The sequence below is a fragment of the Hibiscus syriacus genome, unplaced genomic scaffold, assembly GCF_006381635.1.
Source record: "Hibiscus syriacus cultivar Baekdansim isolate YM2019G1 unplaced genomic scaffold, ASM638163v2 tig00111754_pilon, whole genome shotgun sequence".
Classification (NCBI taxonomy): Eukaryota; Viridiplantae; Streptophyta; class Magnoliopsida; order Malvales; family Malvaceae; genus Hibiscus; species Hibiscus syriacus.
Window position 1 is genome coordinate 761,254 of NW_024063169.1, and position 20,832 is coordinate 782,085.

Below are 20,832 nucleotides of genomic sequence, written 5' to 3' on the forward strand. Positions count from 1 at the left end.
TATTAAATGAACGAACATGAACAAGCTATATTCCTTAATGAACGAACTGAACAAAAAAAAATTTGTTCGTTTATATATTAAATGAACGAACATGAATATACCTTCGTTCGTATGCGTTCGGTTCGTTTACAGTCCTATTGCTTGATGAAACTTGTGCATCTTAATCATTATGAAACCGGAAAATTAAAGCATTTGAATTAATTTTTCAAAAAATGTCAAAAAAAATACCCAAATCAAAAGCCAATGTCAGGATCATTGAAAAGATGGAAAGCAATAACATTGAAATAATTTACCATCAAGCATGAATTTTCTCAGGAATTATGAGAATAAAAAACAAACAGAGAGTTAGAGATTGAAGTTACCTGATAATTATGTTTGCCACCGAAAAAAAAACACGAAACCACCATGGAAAGGGATTAACAATTTTCCGAGAAGGTAAAGCTGGAGAAAGTGCCAAGTTGAAAGAAGGAAGTTGCCATGAAAGACTCCGAAATGGAAAGAAGAGGAACATTTGAGAATAAATGTTTATATTCATGACATATGTCGTGCTGAACTCGATATCAAAAGTATAATTTCTATAAAAATTTTACATCTAAAATATATAAAAGTTTGAATTTTTTAAAAGGGTGATTGTCTCGCCTAGGTTCATCCTTGCCTCTAACATATGTATTAGTGGCGAAAATTAGCGTTAGAATTTGGGGAACTTAAAACTTTAAAAAAATTTAGGTATTTAAATTAAAATTTTTGAAGGGTTCAATTTACTTTTTTTTAAAAAATTGGTATATAACTAAATTTTTTGAAAATTTTAGAGGTTTAATAATAATTTTTAAAAAAAATATGGGAGGGTTTAATAAAAAAAAATTCAAAATTTTTGTTTAATTTGAATTTTTAAAAATTTTGTAGGACCAAATTAAATATTTTTAAAAATTTAAGTGGCTAAACTATAATTTCTCAATTTTTGAGGGGCATGGCTTCCACCCTTATATGTAGTGCTCAAACATAAAACCTTAAGAAACAATAACAATATTTTAACAATTTTCCGACTAGAGAAAACTGGAGAAAATGCCAAGTTGAGAGAAGGAAGCTGACATAAAAGACTTCGAAATAGAAAAAAAAATATAACTTTAATTTTTAAAGATTCTCAACCATTTAATAATAAAAGCTTGTATCCTGAGCCAGAGAGAAAGAAGCAAACAAGATTATAAAATTTTGTAGGTGAAAATAAATTTTCAATAAAAAAATACATCTAAAATATATAGAATTTTTTAAAAATAACTGTCCCACATAAGTTCATCTCCAACTCTGACATATACAATGCTTGAACTCAATACCTTAAATAACCATAACATTCCTTAAACTATGTTTATATCATATACTTAATTCATAGTTTGCGGTTAACGTTGTGTATGTTGTACAACTTTTGGCACTTGCAGAGTCAAAGGTCAACAATTTTGTTTCTCTTGTCCTATACCATGTCCAAGTCGTAGTTGATCATAAATTAGAGCACAAATAATTGATTTTAAGAACATTTTTGTACATTATAAGAAACACAGATCAAAACTAAGCTTGAATAACATTAAATTACCTTCAAGCTAAGGATGAACACTGACAGGTAACTACAAAATTCGAGTTTGCTATTTTACAAAATTTAATTATTTTTGGGAATTTGTTTCAACTTGAACATCCTCATCAGTAACAAACTGAACTTCAGAATCTTGTGAAGTCGAGCAACTGGTTTTACTTGCTTTCTTGAAGCTGATTTGGATCAATATACATTTTCCCGAGAAGAGATTGCCATTTGCCTCCAATGGACCCGTCTCTTCATTCACTACAGGTGAAGCTTCTGCAAATAATTTCACATGCACCGAAATTCTTAGTTCATGCAAAGAAAAAATGTTTGAGAAACATAATAAACCAAGGGAAGTCGTATTCTAAATGTTGAACATAGACATTTTACTCGAATGCTAATTTTAATTCAAGGAAAATGAAATCCAATGCTTATTTTACTCAAACTCATATATTAGAGTATGATCCTGATAAATCACGTTCTGAATAACGATGAATATGTCAGCTATCAAACCCTTTTATGGGGATCTCGTTTATGAATTTAATCAGTTTACAGAAGTTTCATGACTCCCTATCTGAAAATATCAAGCACCTTTAGAGAATAACTGGATCCTCTAGTGTTTCCCTATAGTTATATGATTGGTTTTATCCATTCTGAAATGTATTTTACCCAGATTTTTGAGTTACTGAAGTTTAAGTCTACCTGTCTGATTCATGATCTCTAGATACCGTTTCTATTGAATTGATATGTCTGAACTCTGATTTCCTGCTACCACTGATTTCTGTCTGAAAAATGTTTTTCTTCAGGGTATTCTGGGATCTGGTATGAAGTTTATGCGGGTTCAGTTCAATCAAACTGGTAATTCCTTATATAGGTTCAGACCGATCGAACTGGTAATTCCTTACGGTAGGTTCAGCTTGGTCAAATTGGTAATTCCTTATATAGGTTTAGACCAATCGAGCTGGTAATTCCTTACGGATCTAAGGTGAATCTTGGGTGGCTCCTAGGCCTAATGGACCTAGTGGTAAGACCTTATGGACCCTAAGTAACTCTTTAGGGTGGCACCTCTGCTATGTGCTTTGGGTAAGTCCTTATGGATCTGAGGACACTCCCCTCAGGTGGGCACCTACGCTTCGGCTAGGGTAAGACCTTATGAACCCAATGTGTTCCCTTCGATTGGCACATATGCCTAATGGGCCTAGGGTAAGTCCTTATGGATATAGTTCTGGGGAAATACATATTGGCATTCGGTTGGAGGGTTTTACTACGGTTTTAAAAATATGTTTTAAATTATTACTGTTTTAAAAAGATATGTACCTTTTCATTGATTTTGTGGGAACACACTAGACACTCTATTCTGATCTCTTTGTTGAGTTAATCGATTGACGGAATCGGCCAAGAGGGGGGTGAATTGGCAATTAAAATTTTGGTGGAAGCTTTTGCATAAAATTGAAAGTAATTGCACAACGATTTAGAGTGGTTTGACTTTATCAACCAAAGACTACGTCCACTACCTTAGTTATCCACACTAAGGATTTTCCAAAAATTCACTAATTTGTCTTTCTTTTGAGGACAAAGAGTAACCTTACAAACCCTCAAGAATTATACCCCAAATTCTTGAGAACACTCTCCCAAAGAGAATAATAAAATTTTGCAAACTTACAAGGAAATCCTCACAAGGTAGATTGTTTGCACAATTCTAGAACAAAGAAAAGAACACTTAAAGATGAATACAATTGAGCACAATAAGTTTTCTTGAAAGCAAAATGAATATTGAATGAAAAATAGGCTTGAAATGCTCAAACTTGAGGTTTGATGCTTTCTCTTTGATTCTCTCTTGATTCTAATTGCTTGATGTTTTTTGTTATTGATCAATGGCTCCTAAGCTTTCTTAAATACACCTTGGATCACTTCTGAATGTTGGGGATGATTTAGTGAAGATAATATAGTCGTTTTAGTGTGAAATCAATTAATAAAACAGTTTGGAGCGTGGGGGGAATCGGTACCCCTCATGGGGAATCGGTTCCCTAAGTGTAAAATTCAAATATTTCGATCGTTGAACAGGGGGGAATCGGTACCCCCTTGGGGGGGAATCGGTTCCCTCTGGGTAGGCTGTAATTTTTGGCTTTGAAATGGTTTGAAATACTTTGTAAAATTATTTTAAAATTGTTTTAAGATTAAAACTTAATTTTACACTTAAGTAAGGATTAAAAATGACTTTTGAAAGATTTAGAGTAATGTTTTGATATTCGAATAATTATATCGAATATACTTAGAAAATCATTTGGAAAATCTTAAAATTTATTTATCTTAATTTGTTATATCGAAATATCAAAATGTATTCAACAATCTCCCCCTTTTTGATATAACAAAACATTTTAGTAATTTTAAGATTTTGAAATCAAGTTTTGAAATTACTCCCCCTTACTTTAACATTTCTCTCCTTTAAAAACATTTAACACTTCTCTCCCTTTTTGTTAAATCAAAAAGACCCGTAAAAGAATTTAAAACAAGGTTTTGAAATCATTTAGCCAATTGAATATAGTTTAAGATGCTAAGATCACAATCAAGAGAAACGTTAGCCATTAGTTTCATAATCAATATTCATAAGAAATGTGATATGGCGAAATTGGTCATATTGCTAAAATGATGTAAATGATGCAATAAATTTTACTTAACCAAATATATAAATTCAAACATCCAAACAAATCCAAAGTCTAACAAACCACAAAATCAAACAATCCAAAATATTCAAAATGTTGAAACAATATTCTTTTTGGTTCAAAGTTTCAATGCTAAGCGCAGAATCAAATATCCGGATCAGGAGGAGGAAAACGGGCTCGCATAGCGGCCATTTCATGAGTGAGTTCATTAATACGAGCGTTGGTTGCTTCATTGTTTGTACGCATCTCTCGAAGAATTTCTAATTGTTGAGCTCCCATTGTGGATAAATGGGACTCTATAGAAGTAAAGCGCGAGTCCATGGTAGCATATCGGAAATCGAATGTCTCCATAAAGGATTGAAAATATGGAGGCATTTGATGCGTTTGTTGTGCTTGCTCCTCGGGCTGCTCAGGCTCATCTTCAGCTTCATCGATGTCTTGCATTAATTGCTCAAGCTCAGGATCGTCTTCAGCTTCTGGTGGAGCTCGTGAAGAACTAGCTCCCGGAGTACTTTCAGAAGATCGAACCCATTCACCGATTTCCTTATCCTTTATCCATCCCGCTCTCGTTAAAGAAAGAAGATTAATTTGTTTCTTTAGAGGAAAGGAAGCATCTAGACCAACTCTAAGCCCAACTTTAGAAAATAGATTACTTAAAATACAACCGTAAACTAGAAATGAACAAAGTTTCTTGTTAGGAACAAGATTTACGGTTTCAACTATTTCAGCAAAAATGATCTGAGGTAGGTTTATTTTAATACTATTTTCAAAACAATGTAACCACCAAAGATCCAAGGCTCTAAGAGTAGAATAACGACCTCCAGATGGTCGAAACCACCAAGAAATCATTAGATGAAGAAAACGCTCACGAAGGTCTAAGACACTTGCACTATCCCTTCTTTTATAACGAGATCCTAAGATTTGTTTTTCATTTGAAATACCATCGTTATCTAATCCTAATGCCTTGGCTATGTAAGCCGAGTTAATATGTAAGAATTGTCCTAGGAGGTAGGAACGAACTTCTACGGTTTCGGTTTGAGCTCGGTTTTTGATACAAACAGCATTAGAATAAAAGATATGAACAAGTTGATGGTAGATAATTGGTTCAAGATCAAAAAGTTTATCAAATTTCTACTCTTGTAAAAGAGGAAGATATTTAAAATTAATATCTAACATAGCTTGACGAGAAGGGATACGTTCTTCTCTAATTTTGTAAGAGTCGAAATATTGATAATACCAAAATGATGATTTCTAGAACCAGGATGATTGAAGCATGAATTTTGGATAGTTATATTGGGATCAGGATTAGGAATTGGATTTACAGGAATAGGAGGAGGATTTAGAGGTGGATTTGGTTTACGGTGTGAGCGACTAGATGAAGACCTAACACGTTTAGGATTGGACATGGTTTAGGAAATCATAATAGAATGAATAACCTGCAATTTTAGAAAACAAATGTATGCAATTCAATCAATCCCAAAACTCAATTGAGTCCTCAATATTTCAAGGTTCTCTAAATCAATCCTAATGGGCAAAGTTTTTGAAAACTATTGAAAATAAGGTTTTGAAAAACAATATTGTTTTCATAACAACAACATAATTCAATCAAAACACAATAATTTGAAAAATATTTTTTTTATTTCGAAAAATTCAAAATTTTTGAAAAATTCTTGTGTTTTGATGAAATTAGTTGTAATATCTAGTTTCTAATCACTAAACAATCAATGCTCGATCAAAAGTTCAACCTAGAACTAATTAAAACTAGTTATATGTTAATAAATTGATGAAATAGAGGTTTTGAAAAAATACCTTGAAGGATTTCGGATTTGAGTGAGATTAGATGAAGTTTGCACGTTTTTGATGATTCCAACAGGTTTAGAAGATGATATTTGAAGAGAATTCCGATTAAAAATGTTGATTTAAGGCAAGAATGGAGATTTGAGAGAGTAGAGGGAAGAAACGGCAAAGAGAGAAGAAGAGGGTTTTGAGCCAAAACCAAGGGTTCTTCCCGTGTATAACTAGTACCCTAGGGGGTATCGATTCCCCTGTGGGGGAATCGGTTCCCCTTCAAAGGGGGAATCGGTTCCCTCATGGGGGGATCGATTCCCTCTGTACCAAAATGCTAAAATCCGATTTTAAACACCCAAAATGCTAAATTAATTTCCTCTAGTGGTATTGGCAACTCATATATTGAAAATTAATCATGTTCAAACAATTAAATAATCTTTAAACGATATTTGAACATAAAATTAATTTTTCATCAAGAATAATAAACTCCCCCTAACTAATAGCAATGAATGCAATCAAAAATTACTATTATAAGCATTTTTCATTTATTCTTAAAAGTGTTAAAATTATTTTTAAACACTAAGTGAAGATAGGTTGGTCAAACCTAATTCTCTCCTAAGTGTCCAAAATCTTTCCTTGTCTAAAGGTTTGTAAAGATATCCGCTAATTGGTGCAAAGTATCAACAAATTCTAGAACTACATCTTCCTTAGTGACATGGTCTCTAATGAAGTGATGTCTTATTTCAATGTGCTTAGTTTTAGAGTGTTGGATGGGATTTTTAGTGAGACAAATAGCACTAGTATTGTCACACTTGATAGGAATGGTACCAACTTCAATTCCATAATCAAAAAGTTGTTGTTTCATCCATAAAACTTGTGCACAACAACTACCAGCTGAAATGTATTCGGCTTCAGTGGTAGATAATGCAACACAATTTTGTTTCTTTCAAAACCAAGAAATCAGCATATTTCCAAGGAATTGACAAGTACCAGAGGTGCTTTTCCTATCTAATTTGCATCCTCCATAATCCGTATCAGAAAAAGCATACAAGCTAAAGCAAGAGTCTCTAGGATACCAAAGTCCTAAACTAGGAGTGTCCTTAAGGTATCTAAAGATTCTCTTAACAGCTAGTAAATGTGATTCCTTAGGGAATGATTGAAATCTAGCACATAAGCAAATACTAAACATAATGTCCGGTCTACTTGCAGTTAGATAAAGTAAAGATCCAATCATTGACCTATATAATTTAACACCTACACATTTACCTCCTTCATCTAAGTCAAGCTTTGTTGAAGAGCTCATTGGAGTATCATGAGGTTTGCCATTTTCCAGTCCAACTTCTTGAGCATATCTTTGACGTACTTAGCTTGATTGATGAAGATGCCATCTTTTCTTTGCTTGATTTGGAGTCCCAAGAAAAATGAGAGCTCCCCCATCATGCTCATCTCGAATTCACTTTGCATTAGCTTAGAAAATTCTTGGCAAAGAACATCATTAGTAAAACCAAATATTATATCATCAACATAAATTTGAACTACTAATAAATCTTTACCTTTATGCTTTAAAAACAATATAGTGTCAACCTTCCCTTTTGAAAAACCTTTTTCAATTAAAAAATTTGACAATCTTTCATACCAAGCTCTAGGAGTTTGTTTTAAACCATAAAGAGCTTTTGTCAATTTAAGAACATGATCTGGAAATTTTGAATCTTCAAAACCTGGAGGTTTTTCGACATACACTTCTTCCTTTATAAATCCATTTAAAAATGCACTTTTAACATCCATTTGATATAATTTAAATTCATGAAAACATGCAAATGCTAATAACATTCTAATTGCTTCCATCCTAGCTACGGGAGCGTATGTTTCATCATAGTCTATGCCCTCTTCTTGAGTATACCCTTGAGCAACAAGTCTAGCCTTGTTTCTCACTATATTACCACTCTCATCAAGCTTATTCCTAAATACCCATCTAGTACCTACAGTATATTTATTACTAGGCCTTTCAACTAATATCCATACTTTACTTCTCTCAAATTGATTTAATTCTTCTTGCATAGCCATAATCCAATGTTCATCATTTAATGCTTCTTTAATATTCTTAGGCTCTATGCATGAAATAAATGCAACATAATTACAAATATTTCTAAGAGAAGATCGAGTTGTTACCCCTTTTGATGGATCACCTATAATTTCACCATCCTTGACATAGTTGTACTCTCTTGGATAAGATACTTCCCTTTCTTCAATGGTTGGATTCTCAAGAGGATCATGAGTTTCCTCATTTTTCGTTTCTTCCTTTGATGATGGTTCTCCAATGTCATGTCTAACGTCATTCGTATTTATAACACCTACATCATCATTCACACAAGAATCCTTCCTCGGAAGGGGATTATCATCGAAAACAACATGTATAGACTCTTCTACAACTAAAGTTCTTTTATTAAATACTCGATAAGCTTTAGAATTTAAGGAATAACCCAGAAAAATTCCTTCATCACTTTTAGCATCAAATTTGCCAAGGTTTTCTTTACCGTTGTTTAAAACAAAACATTTACATCCAAAAGGATGAAAATAACTAATGTTAGGCTTTTTATTTTTGAAAATTTCATATGGAGTTTTCTTTAAAATTGGCCTAATCATTACTCGATTTACAACATAACAAGCGGTATTTGTGGCTTCCGTCCAAAATTATTTTGGCAAATTATTTTCACAAAGCATTGTTCTAGCCATTTCTTCTAAAGTTCGATTTTTCCTCTCAACAACTCCATTTTGTTGAGGGGTTCTAAGTTCTGAAAAATTATGGCTAATACCATTAGAATTACAAAACTCAATAAATCCAAGATTTTCAAATTCAGTGCCATGATCACTCCTAACACTAGTTATAGAGTAACCTTTTTCATTTTGGATTATTTTTGAAAATGTTATGAAATGTTCTAATGCTTCATCTTCAGTACTTAAAAATAGAACCCAAGTATATCTAGAATAGTCATCTACCAAGACAAATGCATATTGTTTCCCACCCAAGCTAGTAGTCCTAGTTGGCCCAAAAAGATCTATATGGATCAATTGTAATACTCTACTAGTTGATACGTCATTAATGGATTTAAAAGAAACTCACTTTTGTTTTCCTTTAGCACAAGCATCACAGATTTTATCATTATCAAATTTAAGCTTAGGCAACCCTCGAACTAATTCTCCTTGAACTAACCGTTGCAAAATACTCATACTAGCATGTCCTAGTCTCCTATGCCATAACCAACTGTCATGCTCATCCTTTGCAACTAGGCATAAATTAGTCATTTCTATAGAGTGTAAATGTACCATGTAAATGTTTCCAATTTTATGACCAACAAGCATAATTAAAGCAGATGCAATGTCAATCAATTTTGCAAACACTTAATTTAAAAATAAGACATTGTATCTTTTGTCAAATTCATCTAATCGGATTATGCTTTAATCCATTCATATACAAAACATTATGCAATGTTGATTATCGAGATTAAGAGAACATGCATAAAGTTTTTGAAAATGTTATGCATTAAAACTTTATAATAAATTTTGCAAAACCAAAGTTCTTGAAAAATCGATATCAATTGTTAAAGAGATATCAATTACATTTTAAAAAAAATGACCAAAAATTAATATGATGAACTAGAGTTTATAAAACATTACCAAAAATTACTATGTTTATCATACAATATTTTTCAACATACATGAGATAAACCATAATCATTTATTCAACATTTAAAACCTCATGCATGCATAAACTAAATGAGCAACCAAATAAAATAAAAATATTAAGTTTAGAGGTTACTCATTCCTTTTTCATGTGTGGCTAGAGCATCTTGAATATCATCATCTTCATCACCATTGCTGCCACACACCTACAAGAGACATTTAAGTAGATTTTGGTATCCAAATTGCTTTGGATCCTTGAACATTAGTTTCAATGCCTCTTGTTCCTTTTGGAACCCATACTTGTCTAATTTTAAATTGTTTTCCTTTCTTTAAAGGACACGTATGTTCCTTATGACCATGATAATGACAATGTGAACATATTGTCATTATTGAACTAGATGAATTATTTAAAATGATATCTTTTTCTTTTGTTAAACATTCAAGCTTAACTTTCAAATCGAAATTTTCTTTTTCAATACTTTCAAATTTCATTTTTGAAAGCTCTAAATCCTTCTTCAAGATTTCATTTTGATTTTCAAAATCCATTTTCGTTTATAGAAGAAGTTTGTTTAATTTGAAAATTTCTTTTTCAAAGTTTTCAGATTTTATTTTTGAAAGCTCTAACTCCTTTTTCAACATTTCATTTTGATTTTCCAAGTCTGTTTTAGCTTTCAAAAGAAGATCATTTTTAGCAATAAATTTAGAAATCAATTTATTATATTTGGAGTTCATGGTATCAAACTCCGAAAATAATTCATCATAAGCATCTTGTAACTCATTAAAAGATTTTGAATTTAATCTATTTGAGTTAGAATATACCTTTGGCTCTATGAGAGCTAATAGAGACATCACCTTTATTGGTTCTTCTTCTTCCTTGTCTCCATAGATCTCCTCAAGCTTATCCCACATCTCCTTGGCATTTGAACAAGAAGAAACTCCTTTATATACATTAGGATCAATTGCACAACACAACATGTGCATAGCTGTTGTATTTTGTTGAGCTTTCTTCTGTTCTTGATCACTCCACTTCTTTGCCTTCTTTGTAGGAGAAGAATATCCTTTCTCGATCATCATCCAAGCTTCCATATCAAATGATTGGATAAATATCATCATAAGCTTCTTCCAACGACGATAATTTGTTCCATTGAAGTGTGGAGGCACGTCAATTGGTCTGGATTCTTCCATGGAGAATGAACCAGAAGTGGACGCCATCTTTATCGATTTAACTCTTCCCGGATCTACTCAAGAGGCGGTTAAACCTTCAAATGAGTCAAAGCTCTGATGCCAATTGTTGAGTTAATCGATTGACGGAATCGGCCAAGAGGGGGTGAATTGGCAATTAAAATTTTGGTGGAAGCTTTTGCAGAAAATTGAAAGTAATTGCATAGCGATTTAGAGTGGTTCGACTTTATCAACCAAAGTCTACGTCCACTACCTTAGCTATCCACACTAAGGATTTTCCACAAATTCACTAATTTGTCTTTCTTTTGAGGACAAAGAGTAACCTTACAAACCATCAAGAATTATACCCCAAATTCTTGAGAACACTCTCTCCCAAAGAGAATAATACAAATTTTGCAAACTTACAAGGAAATCCTCACAAGGTAGATTGTTTGCACAATTCTAGAAAAAAGAAAAGAACACTCAAAGATGAATACAATTGAGCACAATAAGTGTTCTTGAAATCAAAATGAATATTGAATGAAAAATAGGCTTGAAATGCTCAAACTTGAGGTTTGATGCTTTCTCTTTGATTCTCTCTTGATTCTAGTTGCTTGATGTTTTTTTGTTATTGATCAATGGCTCCTAAGCTTGCTTAAATACACCTTGGATCACTTCTGAACATTGTGGATGATTAGTGAAGATAATATAGCCGTTTTAGTGTGAAATCAATTAATAAAACAGTTTGGAGCGTGGGGGAATCGGTACCCCTCATGGGGAATCGGTTCCCTAAGTGTAAAATTCAAATATTTCGACCGTTGAACAGGGGGGAATCGGTACCCCCTAGGGGGGAATCGGTTCCCTCCGAGCATACTGGAATTCTTGGAGCCAAACCGTTCAGGGGGGAATCGGTACCCCCTTGGGGGGGAATCGGTTCCCTCTGGGTAGGCTGTAATTTTTGGCTTTGAAATGGTTCGAAATACTTTGTAAAATTATTTTGAAATTGTTTTAAGATTAAAACTTAATTTTACACTTAAGTAAGGATTAAAAATGACTTTTGAAAGATTTAGAGTAATGTTTTGATATTCGAATAATTATATCGAATATACTTAGAAAATCATTAAGAAAATCTTAAAATTCATTTATCTTAATTTGTTATATCGAAATATCAAAATGTATTCAACACTCTTGAACCTAGACCTCCGAACGTTTCCTCTGAACTGTAATCTTCCTGTCTTTTACTACCTGAAATATCAGTGGGACCTCATCACAAAAATCTGTAGATGTCTAAATCAATACGGAAAATTTTGCTTCCCTATTATATGCATGTCATTTAGCATCACTTGGTAGTTCTTTATTACTAAGCTTCCCAAAGTTTACTCTGTTACTCACTATTTCAGGTTAAATTGATCCAGTTCAGCTATCGACATCAGTATTGGAGTTCCACCGGCGTTGCTTGCAGAGTACGGTGCATGTGATTAGGGGGCATCTATGTTGTATTTTGTTTTTATATCCGAGTCTGAGATCTGTTTTATTTCTGAATATTGTATAATCTTAATTTTGTATTTTAATCAATTGCATTTGTAGTGTGTGTGTGCACGTTGTCAATATAGGCTAAGAAAAATTATAAAAAGTTACTACCTTGTAATCACACAGACAATTAAAAAAGTTAAACCCATTTAATATATTTATTTAGGATAAATCTCGAGTTTATCAAAAGTTTCGTCAAGGATAAATCACTCAGAAATTGTTTATTGATATGTTGGTGGCAATGTTATTAAAACCGGATCGGTCGGTTCGACCGGTTGAACCGTGAACCAATGGCCTGTCCGGTCCAATTAACTCTCAAAACCGGATGAGCACAGAACCGGTAAAGAACCGGAAGAACCGACTGAGAACCGACAAAACCGGAATGAACCGGCTAAAAACCGGCAAAATCAGTGTGAACCTCATGTTCTCTTTTTTTCTTTAAAAAAATTAAACCAAACGACGTCATTTATTAAACGAGCCGAGTCGAACTCGAGTACTGCTGAGCTCGACTCGAACTCGAAAAATTTAAAAGTAAGCTCAACTCGACTCAAAAACTCACGAGCTAAAAATTATAAAGTTCAACTCGACCTCGAAATATAATATTGAAACATAACTCGAAAAGGCTCGAACTCAAAAAAAATTTAGAAGCTCGATTGAAGCCTGAAATTCGAGCTCAATTGAAGCGAAATAATAGTTCGCTCTGTGCTCACCAAAAGGCTCCATGATTTTGAATGTCAAATTACCTCTAGTATTTATAGAAGTCAGTTGGGATGCTCTTCTATGTTTCTTAGCCATGTGGGATTGTTTTGTTCTCATATTTTTACTCTTTAGACTTTTGGGATGCTCTTCTATGTTTCTTAGCCATGTGTGATTGTTTTTAAAAAAAATTAAACCAAACGACATCGTTTGTTATGATTTTTTTCAGCCCCAAATTTATTTTTTGATTATAATTATATAATTATATTTATTATTTAATATGTTTTACCTTAAATATTATGTTGTAGTTGATTTGAATTATTTTGTTTCACTTGATTTTATGTTTTTTTATCTTATATATGTTATGACTTGTAATATCTTTATACCTTTTAATATTGTAAACTTAAAAAAATGTTATATATATATATATATATATATATATATATATATTAATATTGCTTTGAATATTATGTAAAATTTTTAAAAGATATTATTTTATATAAAATTCGGCTGAATCGCGGTTGAACTTGTTTAAACCAGTGAACCGGTACCTTCATCGGTTCAAGGTCCGGTCCGGTTTTAAAAACATTGGTTGGTGGAGAATGGTATTTCCGAAAGAATAACGATCGAGATATTGTTCCATTGATAGTTTGCTACCCATTGATAATTGAAATGTGTAAATCCTTTTCATTCTATTATTATTTACGTGGTTCACTTACTATGTCCATGGAATAGGCTATATGCAAAACCGGGATCATCTTATAACAATGTATAAATCATTTTCATTCTATTATTATTCAATCTAGTAATTTACTTATGAATAGCATAAAAATTATAATAGTTTGAGTTAGTTTAATATATACTTTAATATCTGATTTTTTTTATTTTTATAATTAGGGTATTTATTTTTAATATATAGTTTGTTAACAATATTTTTTTAGACATTTTCACTTCATTCTTGTTTGTATAATATTGTATAAATTATTTCTAGTAAGGTTTTTGACAAATTAGGATATATAATTTGGATATGGATTCATATATTATATCTGATTTTTTTGGATTAGATACGAATCACAATTTTAATTATTCAAATTTTCAAATATTCGAAATTTCGGATAGAATAATATCCAGTATCCAAAAATGTACACCCCTAATTGAGACTACCACAAACGAATTCCGATGGTGAGAACTGGAAGGTGGGTGAGATAAACATATCTCAATTTTACTCTGATTGAATGGTGGAAAAGCAACACTAGTAATGGAGAAGCCAAAAGTCACAGCACCATATCTATGTCATTTGGGGTACTGTTTTTAGGTGAAACCGACATGAATTTAAATTTGAGACAGAAAAATCATAAATAAAATTTTTATGATCTTCAATTATAGTCGACAATGATTATCATATTGATATTTAAAAAACATCATTTTGAAATTCGCATCAACATCTTTTTGAGGGAAGTAATATAATGAGGATCACAAATGCAATTATATAAATTTACGTATTTGATATATTAGCATTTAATGACTTATTAAAACCATTTAATAGTTTAATGACCCAATTAGGAAAATTCATAGTTCAATGGTCAAAATAAAACCTAAAACCTACCCTATGATTTAACGATTATACAAGTCATCTATGTAGTTAAATGGAGTGTCTTTTTTCTTTAAGGTTTTAGGTTCGAAGAGCTGTATCTACAGGGTATGCGCATGTTGTCAATGATTATTGAACATATAATACTCTTGTAATTACTTCGCTGTAATAAAATAATTATATTAATGAGGTTCATGAGGTGGTGTACATTGTATCTTAATTAATACAAAGTACCCATCTTTCAAAAAAAATTATAAGTAAAGAATCAATATGTCATTAAAATAAAGTTATTTAAATTTGTTTTTAAGAAATTTTGATTCAAGTATCATTTGTTATTAATGTTTGAGTTTATACATCAACGAGACATTAAATTGTGACTTAAAAAATATGAATTTAATTGTATTTATTATAAAAAGAAAAAAAATCATATTTCACATCCACTATAAATGTAAAACTTATATGAATTAAATGATATTAGTGATTAAAGAGATGATTGTTATTCCTAAATGTTTAGTGATTAAATGAACAAAACTAAATATGCAAGATTAAATAGGAAAACATATCGACGACAATAATCAGCATTAAAATCAGTATCATTAACTACTAACGAAAGATGGAAAAAAAATGCAAGCGGCGTTTTAGAGAAAAGTTTTAACCCTATGAGCGAGAGAATTGTTTTAACCTTAAGAAAATGCTAATTGATTTATCACAAAAACTAAAATATTGGTCATGAATGAGTTATGTATAATATTAAATAATAAAATGAGGAACGATCGAGTCAAATATAAATAATTAATAGAGTTTGAATTCATCAAATTAAGCTTCGCTTAAATAAGAAGATAAAAACACTGCCAATGTTACAAACTCAACTGCTCCCTTTGATCCTCCCTTTACCTTTTACCAAAATCTCACGTAGGGGTCGAAAAGAGACTTGGGTTGGGGACCATCCCATTCCACTGATTCCCACCACTCCTTTGGTCTTATCCGAACTGAAAGATAGAAATTTGCAGATGCAGATGCAGATGGTGGGACATTATCAAGTTTGGGAAGATTAAGACCCATCCTCTTTAATTTTGGACAGTATACAATCTCAAATACGACAAGAGAATCACAAACCAGTACTCCACCAGCACTGCAAATGCTCTTCAATTCCGGTAGAAACGCCAACCTCAATTGCCGTAATTGTGGAAGATGAAACTCCGTGATAACCATTCCTCTTTCCTCCGTTTCAACTACTGATGTTATTATTTCCTCCAATTGCTTACAACTTCCGACACTGAGCATTTGTAAATTTGGCGGCACACAGTTTGGGGAGAACAACTTTTTCATATTCCCACAATCATTTATATAAAGAGATTTAAGAGATGAAAAGGAGGAAAGTGAGAAGAGGATAAACCTGGAGAAAAGCGGGTATTCTTCACTGCAATCAACATTGCAATACCCAATAACCAATCCCTCAATTTCACGTGGAAGCACAATCTGGTAGTTATAGATGTTACAACCCCTTGCAACAATTTCTTTTCCTTCATTTTCAGAAAACGTATGAAAGTTTACATCTCCCACGTAGATTATGTATTGACGAGGCTCTTCTCGGCCACGACAAGCTTCGAGATACATATTTAAGTTGTGCCAGTCATAAAACCTCCCTTCAAGAGTTCCCTGCAGTTTCTTCAATCCACCCACCTCCTTTCCATTTATCAGAGTTTCACCGACGATCAAGTCTTGAAGACAACAGAGTCTTGAAAGTACTCCATTCGGGATTTCCTTGATCTTTGTTCCTCGAAGATCCAACTTCTTTAAAAATCCAAGATTTGACAACGATGGAACATTCCCTAAATGTTCACAATAAGCAAGCAACAATGAAGTGAGGTTCTTCAAATTTGATAAGGAATGCGGAAGACTCTTGATAGGATTGGAGGAAAGATCAAGAATCTTGAGTTCATTCGTATCATCGAAGAAGCTTTCTGGAATACTTTCTATACGACAACCACACAACAACAATGTTGTGAGCCCGGGACACTTCGACAAGGAAATTGGAAGATTCTTGATAGGATTTCCGGAAAGATCAATAATCCTAAGCCCGTGCATATGCTTCAAAAATCCTTCAGGAATACTCGCTATATTGCAATGAGACAACAACAATGTTGTGAGCCTGGGGCACTTTGGGGGTGACATTTCCAAGGGTATATATAACCACTGATTCCATATCAACGAAACTTTCTCTAGATTCATGCTCCATTCTTTCACATCTGGTGCCTTTTCTAACATCATGCCGGCTTTTACCAAGAATCGAGATTTTGCAGTACGCAATGCCATGTCCCTTAGAAGATCATGCATTTTTACAGATCTTGCATGTTCTTCGTCAGCAAAAACTTCCAACAAGCAATTGCTGATGAGTCTATTCATTATTGCACGACCCCTGTCAAACCCTGCCCTCATGCTATCCATTTCTTCCACAAAGCCCTTCTGCGATCCAAAGTTGAATAAGACTTCGTTCTTCAATTTTCCAATCTTCCGGATATAATGCACAACTGAGGAAACAGTCTTGAAGTTTTGGATTCTTTAAACGATCATAACTAAATTGTAATTGTTGGAACACTTCATCTTCGAATCCATTAACACTCTTTTCGCGTAGACTTAATTCATTTAGTGCATTCCTCCATTCTGAAATGTCATCAATGCCCTTCATACAAGAAGCTATAGTAATTACTCCCAAGGGCAAACCTGCACAAATGCTTAGCAACTGATCTTGCAATTGGTTCCACCGCTGGAATATTGAGAATATCACAGCCCGCCTTCTCTAAGAACAACTTCCATGCCTCTTCTTCCGTCAGAGGCTTCACTTTAATCATTCTACAACCCATTTGTCGACACACATCAGCTGATCTTGTTGTCAACACTAATTTAGTCCCATTTGATGGCTCAGGAATTCCTATTCTCTCAAGTGAAACCTTCTCCCATAGGTCATCCAAGATCATCACAAACCTACTCTTCTGAGACAATGTTTCAAAGAGCCTCCCTGCCCTTGTAGTTTCATCTTCATCACCAGAAAATTCTACTCCAATTTTACTAGCAATGTCTTTCTGCAGTTTAGCAACATTCATCTCTTTGGATACAGTGATCCAAATCACAATATCAAATTTCCCTGTCTCTTTTAAGAGTTGGTTGTTTATAACCTTCATGATGCTTGTTTTCCCCACGCCACCCATCCCCCAAACTCCAATCTTTGGAACCTCATCATCCATCAAGCAATTCCAGATATCTTCAATACATGCCTTTACAGCTTCACCTGATAAACTTGTTGTCGATAAAACTTGTCCTATCCATTGAGGATTGTCAACCACCAACCTCCATGAAACTTACCATGTTGGATAATAAGTTCTTCAACTTCCGTAATACTCTTTGACACATCTTTTGTGTGAATCCACGTGTAAGAGCAGTACTTCACCGATTCTTCCATCAAGGGCATGCACTTCGACATTGACTCTTTCAACATTTTCCAACCATATCTGGACTTCCGCCTTGAGTTTCTTTCTCGGCTGCAGCTCTGATCTCATTATAGATTCTGTGTCTTTCTTCAAACCAATCAATTCCTCCAATTTCCTTTTAAGGTCCTTCCGATGTTGATCAAGGCTTCTATGATTGTCCAAGTGGCTGCAAGTCACAAGCAATATGTTAGAAACTAAATAAAACGCATCATTAGGTGAATGTATCTAAACATGACTAAAAATATAACTTCATTTTTTCTCTACAAAATGTTAAGAAATTATAAAGATGTAAATCAAGAAGTTTCACTCTCACGAATAATCAAATTAAATTAACATAAATTTAAGAGAGTGAAATTTCAAAATTTCAAGGCACAAAATTAAATCATGAATAAAAATACAAAAAAAAATATGAATTATAAGATAGTTTTTGGGTACATGGCTGTCAATAAACAAAATTTAACAATAAATTTAAGGTCTATTTACATAACGACTAATCAAATGTTTCTTTTTCTTTATAGTTGACAAAAAATTAAAGGAAGATCCTATGAATCGACCTCAATAGTTAAGGGGAGTGTTGTTCTCATTAAAGGTATTGGGTTCGAGCAGTTGCGTTTACAGTACGTGCGTTGTCAATAATTAAAAAAAGATTATGAACATCTTGTAATCAGACAATTTTTAAAAACTTAATGTTGTTTTATCTTTTGTTATCAATCATTTATTACTACTAATACTATTTATCTGGCATTTTCATTTACAATATTCAATCTTAATGATAATGAAATTTGCTTGCATTCTTTGCTATTATGTTTTCTATTAATTTCTGATTATAAAAACAAACTAATAATTTATTCTTATATATTTCCAATATCGAAAACATGCAAATTAACAATCCAATGCAAAATTGATATAATTGTAAACTAAAAGTAATATTACAATAATTAAATAATTTATAAGGGTATTTTAAAATGATTTAGCAAAATATTCTTAGTCCAATTAATCAAAATTATATTTAATTTACATTTTAATAAAATCTACATATTTCTTTTAATGAAAAATTAAAATACTAAACGAAAAATAAAAGTTAAATCCTAACCATAAGGAAATTATCATAAACAACAAAAAGGAAAATTTAATCTTAAAATAATATTAAGGAAATAATTTTAATTAAACATTTAAGGAGAGTATTTTAAAAGAATTCAAAAAAATATTAACATTTTAGAACACAAATCCTAAATAATTTGTAGGGTAAACTACACTGGTGACCACTTAATTATTGTTAGATTTCATTTTTGACCACCGATGTATCGATTTAACCAGTCAGACCACTCAACTATTTAAATATTTCAATCAAGTCAATGTTCGTTAATTTTTTAATGGGAGAGGCGGCGTGGCAGTTAAAAACTTGATATAATTATATATTTGGTCCTCAATATTTATACATTCTATCAATTTGGTCATAATATAATTCAATTAAAATAAAATTAATCTCTAATTAGATGATGACTTGTGCCACTACATGATTAGAGGATATTTTCTTAATTTTTATTTATTGATATAAAAATACAAAAATAAAAATATTCAGATGATATTTAACTTTTAATATTTTTAAACAAAATAAGTTTAATATTTTATTTTCAAAACCAAATTCAAATTTTTTTATATTTTTAAACAAAATGTATGAAATGATTCATTTCATATAAAAATAAAAATATTTTATATATTAAAAAATAAGTTTTATATTTTTTATATTTTAAAACAATTATATTTAATGCAAGATTCAAAAATATAAAAAAATGGAATTCAGTCTTAAAAATAAAATACTAAACTTATTTTACTTTGTTTAAAAATATAAAATATTAAAAATAAATAAATATCATTTGTTTATATGAATACAAAAAAAATACAAAAAAAATTCTTTAAATATGTGATTTGACTGAGTGGTTATGATTTTTTCATCTATGCTTACAGCTCCATATTTGAATCTCTTTGTTAGCATTTTCATTTCATTTTTTTTTTTTTGTCATTAACGGTAGTAAGTTATATAAAGGTTACTATGGTGTCTCAGTTTCACTCCTCCTTTGGTTCTTCTCGCCTTTTATTTTTTCCTCTTTAATTGAGCGATGACAATGTGTCGTCATCTCATTAAATTAAAAATTTATTAAATTAAATAAATAAAAATTAAGAAAATATCATCTAATCAGATAGTTTAAATTCCATAAATACCTCTTTTGAGAAGGTTGTTCGAAGACGATGATCGGAGAGAAGCACTGATGAAGAAAACGGCCAAATGAAGTTCCTTGGTTTGCAGAAGAGCCGCTATTCACTCACCTCAACTTAAACTAAGCTTCACCTACAACACAGAGGAAATTTCTAGGAAAATATGAGGAAGCTCCGTTAGTATATCTAATAATAATTTTATAGTGCAAGTAGAAAAGAAAAGAAAAGAAAACAAAGTATGTTGGGTTAGGTGCAATGACGCTAATTTTAAGAAAATTAAATTAAAGCCTACTTTTGTTGTTTATTATTGTATTCTTATATTTGGTTGCATGTGATATTTATTATGCGATATTTACTTGTGCAAATTTCACCTACTAACATTGACACGCGTTGTTTTCGCGTCAAAATAATTCTTTATTTAAAAAAATATAAAAATATAATAAATGGAAA

General features: G+C 32.0%; 1 protein-coding gene across 1 annotated transcript; it reads right to left on the reverse strand.

Moving 5' to 3' along the window:
- Positions 1 to 1,652: 1,652 nt before the first annotated feature.
- On the reverse strand, positions 1,653 to 20,139 carry LOC120169172 (disease resistance protein RFL1-like). Its single transcript, XM_039177385.1, has 6 exons — positions 20,132 to 20,139; positions 18,126 to 18,331; positions 17,402 to 18,035; positions 15,590 to 17,237; positions 12,679 to 12,781; positions 1,653 to 1,843 (listed from the first exon to the last, which is right to left on the reverse strand). Exons 1-6 carry the CDS (start codon positions 20,137 to 20,139, stop codon positions 1,653 to 1,655), a joined length of 2,790 nt encoding a protein of 929 aa, XP_039033316.1.
- Positions 20,140 to 20,832: the final 693 nt, after the last annotated feature.